The 8,931-nt window shown below is 48.7% G+C and overlaps 1 protein-coding gene across 1 annotated transcript; it reads right to left on the minus strand.

The window, feature by feature from the left end:
• Nucleotides 1-1,627: 1,627 nt before the first annotated feature.
• dusp19a (dual specificity phosphatase 19a) lies at nucleotides 1,628-8,931 on the minus strand (the record flags this gene model as incomplete). Its single annotated transcript, XM_083921809.1, has 4 exons — nucleotides 1,628-1,834; nucleotides 7,099-7,251; nucleotides 7,677-7,723; nucleotides 8,709-8,931. 4 exons carry the CDS (start codon nucleotides 8,929-8,931, stop codon nucleotides 1,628-1,630), a joined length of 630 nt encoding a protein of 209 aa, XP_083777935.1.

An 8,931-nucleotide genomic window follows, 5' to 3' on the forward strand; every position in this document is an offset into this window, starting at 1 on the left:
GCAGACACACTGAATCCACCCCTCCCCAAAAACGCCCCAAACAAAGATGGAGGACAGGAGCTTTCAGCAGATGATCTGTGTGTGAAGGTAAAGAGCTGTTTGTCACTGTGGCTGTGACCAAAGAATCAAACAGAAGAAACACCACGACAAGAACAAGGAGCTGCACTGGAAAGGTTCAACGTTACACATCTGGAGAGAAGGAACACATGCATTCTTAGTAAATAAAGATAAAAACACCACAAAAACGTCACAAAACGACTAAAAACTGACACAAAACACCACAAAAACGTGACAAAATTACTAAAAACTGATGAAAACACCACAAACACAGCAAAACAAAAGAATCAAACAGAAGAAACACCACGACAAGAACAAGGACCTGCACTGGAAAGGGTCAACGTTACACATCTGGAGAGAAGGGACACATGCATTCTTAGTAAAGAAAGATAAAAACACCACAAAAACGTGATGAAACAACTAAAAACTGATGCAAAACACCACAAAAACGCGACAAAACGACTAAAAACTGCTGCAAAACACCACAAAAACGTCACAAAACGACTAAAAACAGACGCAAAACACCACAAAAACGCGACAAAACGACTAAAAAAAGACGCAAAACACCACAAAAACGCGAAAAAACGACTAAAAACTGATGCAAAACACCACAAAAACGTCACAAAACGACTAAAAACAGACGCAAAACACCACAAAAACATGAAAAACCAGGAACTTGTTCAAAACAACAGTGGTGGTTCCTAAAGAGTTAGCTTCGATGCTGCAATAGCATCTTAGCATTTTATCAAAAATGGAGACTTTGAAACTTGGTTAAAGGCTTTTCTCCTGAGTGACTTTGACCGACAGATGGTTCATCCTCCCAGCTGGACGTGCCTGGAACACCTCCCTAGGGAGGCGCCCAGGGTTCATCCTTACCAGATGATCCTGAACCACCTCAACTGGCTCCTTTCAACGCAAAGGAGCAGCGGCTCTACTCCGAGTTCCTCACAGATGCTGAACTTCTCCCCCTCTCTCTAAGGGAGACTCCAGACCCCCTCCTGAGGAAACACATTTCACACGCTTGGACCTGGACCTGGTTCTTTGGGTCCTGACCCAGCTTTCATGACCACAGGTGAGGGTAGGAACCAGGACTGAGGGTAGATCCAGAGCTTTGCCTTCCTCAGCTCTCTGTTCATCACAACGGTGAGGTAGAGCGACTGCAGCTCCGCCCCCGCTGCTCCGATTCTCCGGCCAAACTCACGCTCCATCGTCCCCTCACTCGTGAACAAGATCCCGAGGTACTTGAACTCCTTCACTTGGGGTCAGGACTCATTCCCTACCTGGAGCAACAATCCACCGGGATATATAGTGAGGTTCATACCTTTTCAATCAGAGTGAGCAGGTCGAGGTTACAGCAAACACTTTTTTTATTCATTTTCAGAGATGACTGCAACAAAAACACCAAGAAGACACCGTCAACAAAGACACGCACACAGGAAGTAAAGTCTTTTTGTCTCAGACTTAGATAAACGGACTCCAGCCTGTGGTCCCACGTCTCAAACCATCTATTTTGTTTTACCTCAGTTCTTTAAACTCAAACGTATTTGCGTGTAGCGTTTCTCTTCCTCCTTCAGCGCTCGGACCCGTTCACGGTCGGCGCTTCGTAGCCCCTCAGCTGCTCCAGGAAGCCGGGGTTCGGGGACGAGGCGGGCCGAGCCGCTTTGACCGATGAGAGGGCGTCGTTGAAGGACTGGCCCTCGCGTGACATCAGGTAGCCGACGACCACCGCCGGTGCCCGTGACACGCCGGCGTTGCAGTGGACCAACACCACGCCTTTCTGACAGAGACACAGAAGGAAGTGATGTTTAACGTGGTTTCACACGTGTGTTAACGAACAATGGAGCAGGAGGGACGCTGCACCACTGCGTACGGGAACCAAAAACCAAACCTTTACCTCATGAAGAGTGCCCCCGTCTGAGGCCGTACGGTCTACAGGGATTCAAACCTTTACCTCATGAAGAGCGCCCCTGTCTGAGGCCGTACGGTCTACGTGGATTCAAACCTTTACCTCATGAAGAGCGCCCCTGTCTGAGGCCGTACGGTCTACAGGGATTCAAACCTTTACCTCATGAAGAGCGTCCCTGTCTGAGGCCGTACGGTCTACAGGGATACAAACCTTTACCTCATGAAGAGCGCCCCTGTCTGAGGCCGTACGGTCTACATGGATTCAAACCTTTACCTCATGAAGAGCGCCCCTGTCTGAGGCCGTACGGTCTACGTGGATTCACACCTTTACCTCATGAAGAGCGCCCCTGTCTGAGGCCGTACGGTCTACAGGGATTCAAACCTTTACCTCATGAAGAGCGCCCCCGTCTGAGGCCGTACGGTCTACAGGGATTCAAACCTTTACCTCATGAAGAGCGCCCCTGTCTGAGGCCGTGCGGTCTACGTGGATTCAAACCTTTACCTCATGAAGAGCGCCCCTGTCTGAGTCCGTACGGTCTACGCGGATTCAAAGCTTTACCTCATGAAGAGCGCCCCTGTCTGAGGCAGTACGGTCTACATGGATTCAAACCTTTACCTCATGAAGAGCGCCCCTGTCTGAGGCCGTACGGTCTACAGGGATTCAAACCTTTACCTCATGAAGAGCGCCCCTGTCTGAGGCCATACGGTCTACAGGGATTCAAACCTTTACCTCATGAAGAGCGCCCCTGTCTGAGGCCGTACAGTCTACAGGGATTCAAACCTTTACCTCATGAAGAGCGCCCCTGTCTGAGGCCGTACGGTCTACGCGGATTCAAACCTTTACCTCATGAAGAGCGCCCCTGTCTGAGGCCGTACGGTCTACGCGGATTCAAACCTTTACCTCATGAAGAGCGCCCCTGTCTGAGGCCGTACGGTCTACGTGGATTCAAACCTTTACCTCATGAAGAGCGCCCCTGTCTGAGGCCGTACGGTCTACGTGGATTCAAACCTTTACCTCATGAAGAGCGCCCCTTTCTGAATAAAAACCTTCATTAAAAAAACAAAAACGTGATTTTACAAAGGGCCCTGAACTCTCCTGCTCTGTCAGGGTGAAGTCACACGACGGTGAACACCAGAGGGCTCTGCGGCCCGACAGCACACAGCCGCAGCTCCGTCCCTGATGTGCGGTCCAGGTAATAGACGGCGTGTTTGTTTGAGCCCATTAGCGTCTCCATTACAGCCGCTCGTCTCCCTCTCATGGAAGCTTTTCACCGCAGCCGTGTCCCTTTGTCAGGCGCTAAACTGACGCCTGAGACGGGTAACGACCGTCTCATCTGACCACCGGGAGGACGGACAACAGGAGCGTCACAGAGACGACACTGGTGATAGATTCAAGTCTGGACGGTTTTGTCTTTGACCCAAAGAGCAAACAATAAAACTGACCCCAAAAGGGTAAAAATGGGTTTTTCTTTTGGATAACTTCATCTATTTTCTTTTCTTTTGCTTCTTTATTCTTCTTTGCTCTGCTTTTAACTGTGTTTTTGTTTTTATGCTGTTTTTAAAGAATGTAAAGCTTTATGTAAAGCACATTGAGTCGCTTTGGTATGAAATGCACTATATCATTAAAGATGCTTTGCCTAAAAGCTTGAAATTACGGCTACAAACAGGTTCAAATTGCCCCCAAAAATGTGTCAAAAACAAAGATGGTAGAGTAGCTTTTTGGATTTGGAGGAGAACTCAAATATTTGGTGACTCAGCGTTCCTCAATGTGCAGATTTTGGCTTTAAAGAAGTAGAAACTTCAGAAAACTACCTGCAAATGTGAGTGAAGCACAACTCTAAACCTACAGAAGTATGAAAGAGACGGACGCAGCCGCCGTCACGACTCCCGTGGATTAACAGACCATCGTGTCCAGAGGGTAACCATAGATTTGTGAAAACGTAACCATTCAAGTTCACTGCCTCATCTAACCGCTTATTTACTCATTGAGTTCTATACAATCAGACTTCTGAATGCAGCTTCAAGTGGAGTCTCCCCCTGCCGGACATTAGAGAGAATGCAGCTTTAAGTGGAGTCTCCTCCTGCTGGACATTAGAGAGAATGCAGCTTTAAGTGGAGTCTCCTCCTGCTGGACATTAGAGAGAATGCAGCTTTAAGTGGAGTCTCCTCCTGCTGGACATTAGAGAGAATGCAGCTTTAAGTGGAGTCTCCTCCTGCTGGACATTAGAGAGAATGCAGCTTTAAGTGGAGTCTCCTCCTGCTGGACATTAGAGAGAATGCAGCTTTAAGTGGAGTCTCCTCCTGCTGGACATTAGAGAGAATGCAGCTTTAAGTGGAGTCTCCTCCTGCTGGACATTAGAGAGAATGCAGCTTTAAGTGGAGTCTCCTCCTGCTGGACATTAGAGAGAATGCAGCTTTAAGTGGAGTCTCCTCCTGCTGGACATTAGAGAGAATGCAGCTTTAAGTGGAGTCTCCTCCTGCTGGACATTAGAGAGAATGCAGCTTTAAGTGGAGTCTCCCCCTGCCGGACATTAGAGAGAATGCAGCTTTAAGTGGAGTCTCCTCCTGCTGGACATTAGAGAGAATGCAGCTTTAAGTGGAGTCTCCTCCTGCTGGACATTAGAGAGAATGCAGCTTTAAGTGGAGTCTCCTCCTGCTGGACATTAGAGAGAATGCAGCTTTAAGTGGAGTCTCCCCCTGCTGGACATTAGAGAGAATGCAGCTTTAAGTGGAGTCTCCCCCTGCTGGGCATTAGAGAGAATGCAGCTTTAAGTGGAGTCTCCTCCTGCTGGACATTAGAGAGAACGCAGCTTTAAGTGGAGTCTCCTCCTGCTGGACATTAGAGAGAATGCAGCTTTAAGTGGACATTAGAGAGAACACAGCTTTAAGTGGAACCAGGAAATGTAAATTGTGTTTGTTCATGTATCTACGCTGCAGTCATGAACTCAGTGCCGTTGTCATGACAGCAGTAATATGTGAGGGCCAGTACCAGCCAGATGGCCTGCTGGGTAATCTGACCCCGCTTTTCAAAGTAAAAGCATCAGTTTGATTATCAGGGCTGGAATTACCACATACACACACATGAACATATCATAATGAACACACACACTTCCTGTAATCATACACCCCTAATGACTGCCTAATGACTGGCTGTGTGTGTGTGTGTGTGTGTGTGTGTGTGTGTGTGTGTGTGTGTGTGTGTGTGTGTGTGTGTGTGTGTGTGTGTGTGTGTGTGTGTGTGTGTGTGTGTGTGTGTGTGTGTGTGTGTGTGTGTGTGTGTGTGTGTGTGTGTGTGTGTGTGTGTGTGTGGTGTCATGTTAAGGTGAGCCCCGGGCCTCGCTGCTAACAGCTTGTATGACACTGAGATCTGATCCGTGTGCAGTTTAATAAAACATGAACAAAACTCAGCATCCATTATTCAGAGCAGGAGCGAGGCGCTGTCCGAACATGTGTCACACGTCAGCCCTCTTTTCCAGGCCCTTACGTCCCTCTCCTCCTCCTATAATCCCTCACTCTTATGGGATTGTTTCCTGTTGTTGGACTCGATCCGGATCATTTGGTTTCACCTGAGCCGCAGCAGCTCTCTCTCTCTCTCTCTCTCTCTCACCGCTCTTATTTTGTTAAGTCTTGTTTAGTGAAATTCCCGCAGTAGCAACAAATAAAAGCCGCTGAGTCGGTCTTTTCGATGATGATCGTCCACAGGGAAGTGAAACCTGTGAGTGTAACGCGTGAGATAAGTGTGAAGACGGGGACATTTTCAGAAACAGACGAACAAAAGGGGCAAATTAAGTCAAGTCACTAAGGGCGCACTCACACTGTGCCTCCGCACCGGGCCAAAACAGGTTTTTCGGGTCAAGCCTAGTGCGTTTGACCAGTGTGAGTGCAACCACTCCGCGCATAAGTGCGGACAGCTGGTCGTCCACGGCCCTTTTGGGAGAGGTGGGCTTTAGTAAAGCACGTTTGCACGTGTATGAGCACGAGCGTGCGCACGTGTACGAGCACGAGGCCTACGGCGGTTCTGAGGTCATTTCCTGTGCGCCTGTTGGGACGTGGAAAAAAGAAGGAGGGACCATGCGCGGACATTTCAAACAATGGCGGTGAAAGGTTCACGTTGGTGTGATGCGGAGGTGGAGTGTTTACTGCAGATTTGGTCGATGAAAAGATTCAAAAACAGTCGACAAGACGCACAAAAACTCAGAGGTCTACGGAAAGATCTGGAAACAAAGCCACGCATCGCCATGACGTCATCAATGCGTGTGACGTGTTACGGCGTGATGACGTATAGGCAGCAAGAAGCATTCTCCGAGGCCCAGGTAGTGTGAGTACAAACGGGCCTGGAGGGGGGGACAAGGACCCTAAAGCACGGGGCGCGGGCTTCACTGGGGTCTCCGGTCTTTATAAAGAGAAAACACAAGATATTAAAGAGTCAAAATCACCCCAGGGTCTTTTTCAGTGATTAAATACATCAAATAATCCATAGAGACAGTTTTTTACGTGTATGAACGGAGAAATCCAATAGAGTCGCTAACAGCCGGACGTGGCTAACAGTGATTAGCTCGGGGCAGCACGGTGAAGGCATTCAAAGGTCTTTTTTAACCACTAATGCTGCTGAAAATAACAGCAAACCTCTGCAGCAGCATGAGAAGAGTCCCTACACACACAACAAAGCACCAATGGGCTCCTTCCACTGTAATGGACTTTACTATGAGAGGAGCTGGTACAGGGGCCAGAAGGTAAGTCTTTAAAACACTCTTAATGAACTCAGGCTTCACTAACTACGCTGTTGCTGCTCCTTCACCTCCTTTTGTTTTCAGGCTAAAACAGGAAACAGGAAAATCGAGCCTGTGACGGAGACTTCGTCCAATCACAGGTCGTTTCAGAGAGGGAAGCGTTCCTATTGGCTCAGGTAAGAGAGGGGGGGGGGGCTGCAAATGCTGGCTTTCATTTCTGTTGCTTTTTACCTTTTGCGTGCACGAATGACGTACGGACCGACGGTTATTGATGTTGCAGTTTAAATCTACAGTTTAGCACTTTAATAAGACAAACGTTAGGCAGTCGTTAGGGGCGTAGTGCGTTTAAAATGACCCCAAAATTCCCATTTATTCCCGTTTATTCCTGTGGAAAGTTTCCAGCTACCTCACTGCGCGCCTGCTGGATGAAGTCACAACAGTCCTGCAGGTGGAGCAGCACGTCAGCGTCGGGCAGATCCAGAATACTGACGGTTTTATAGATGAAGAGCTCCGGAAACACGTTCTCCACGCCGAACGCCACGTTCAGGATGTGGGACACCTGCAGACCAGGAAGAGGGAGGAGAAGAGGAGGAAGAGGAGGAGGGAGGAGAAGAAGGGGGGAAGAGGAAGAAGAAGGGGAGGGAGAAGAAGAAGAAGAAGAAGAGGAAGAAGAGGGAGAAGAAGAAGAAGAAGAGGAAGAAGAGGGAGAAGAAGAAGAAGAGGGAGAAGAAGAACAAGAACAAGAAGAGGGGGAAGAGGAAGAGGAAAAAGAAGAAGAAGATGAGGAAGAAGAAGAAGAGGGAGAAGAAGAACAAGAACAAGAAGAGGGAGAAGAAGAAGAGGAAGAAGAACAACAAGAAGAAGAAGATGAGGAAGAAGAAGAAGAGGAAGAAGAGGAAGAAAAGGAAGAAGAGGGAGGAGAAGAAGAATAAATGAATTCAGTGTTTTACTTTTGTTTCCGTGCAGAAGGAAAAATCCTCTCACCTTGTGTTTCTGCAGAGTGCCGAAGTCGTGTGCAGCATCTTGAGAACCTACACACACACACACACACACACACACACACACACACACACACACACACACACACACACACACACACACACACACACACACACACACACACACACACACACACACACACACACACACACACACACACACACACACACACACACACACACACACACACACACAGTTAGTAGTTTGACGCTGTCCAGGGTGCTGAACCTGGTCACGGGGTCATTTGGGATCCAGCTGATGGGTCACCGCTCCCCCCCCGTCCTCCCCCACGGCTGGGCTCATGTTACCTCAACGCAGTTCTCTGTGTCGGGGGACCGGAGGCGGAGGGGGGGGGGGGGGGGTGGACCCATCCATGGACCATGGAGCAGCTGTGCTCACTGGGTCAGGCTTGTGTTGTGTCGTGTCGTGTCATGTCGGGACGTGACGGGTCGTGACGGGTCGGGTCGCGTCGCGTCGGTTCGGGTCGTGTTGTGTTCGGTTCTGTTCTGGTCCAACAGTTTAAAGCAACAAACATGTGCTCCACTAAATCCATGTAACTGTCAGAAATCTCCATTAAATTAAAGTTTTATGAGCAACATGTCGCTAAAGACGGAGCTCCGACACAAATTTACAGGAGCTTTAAACGATCTGTGCGCCTGAAAACCTCCGTAGAGGAAACGTGTGCGATGCAATGAGTTAAATATAATATTAACTTTAAGGGATGATGGTCTAAACTATTTATGGACTTGTGTTCGGGAATATGTTGAGGAAAGACGTTAAGGCTAAAACCCATTAGGCTCTGTATTTTCCGTCCTGGAGAAGAATGAAACTTTGATTTGATAGTCATCATGAAACAAATGAATCCCTTTTTAAATGTAATTGATTTGTGCTGTTATTGTTGTGTTTGTATTGTTTTATACTACTTCAGCACCACGGACAGTGACTGGTCTTTCAGAGCCGCGGTCGGGGCCGTAGACTGTAAAAGGGAGTCAGTCAGAATGTGTCACGGTCACTCACCCAGCAGCAGGTAGGGCTTGACCACGCCGACCTGCAGGTCCCAGGAAGTGTCCGGGACGTATCCCAGGATCTTCTCCGGGGGGACGGAGTCTTCAACCACAGTGATCGTAGACCCCTTCCACGTCTCGATGATGCGACGCCCGCTTAGTGAGGTCACGCGGGTGCATTGCTTCCTCAGCCGCGTCCGGGAGAAACTTTGGATCTCCGCCGTCAGGGACTGCAT

The sequence above is a fragment of the Echiichthys vipera genome, assembly GCF_963691815.1.
Source record: "Echiichthys vipera genome assembly, chromosome: 10".
NCBI classification, from domain to species: domain Eukaryota; kingdom Metazoa; phylum Chordata; class Actinopteri; order Perciformes; family Trachinidae; genus Echiichthys; species Echiichthys vipera.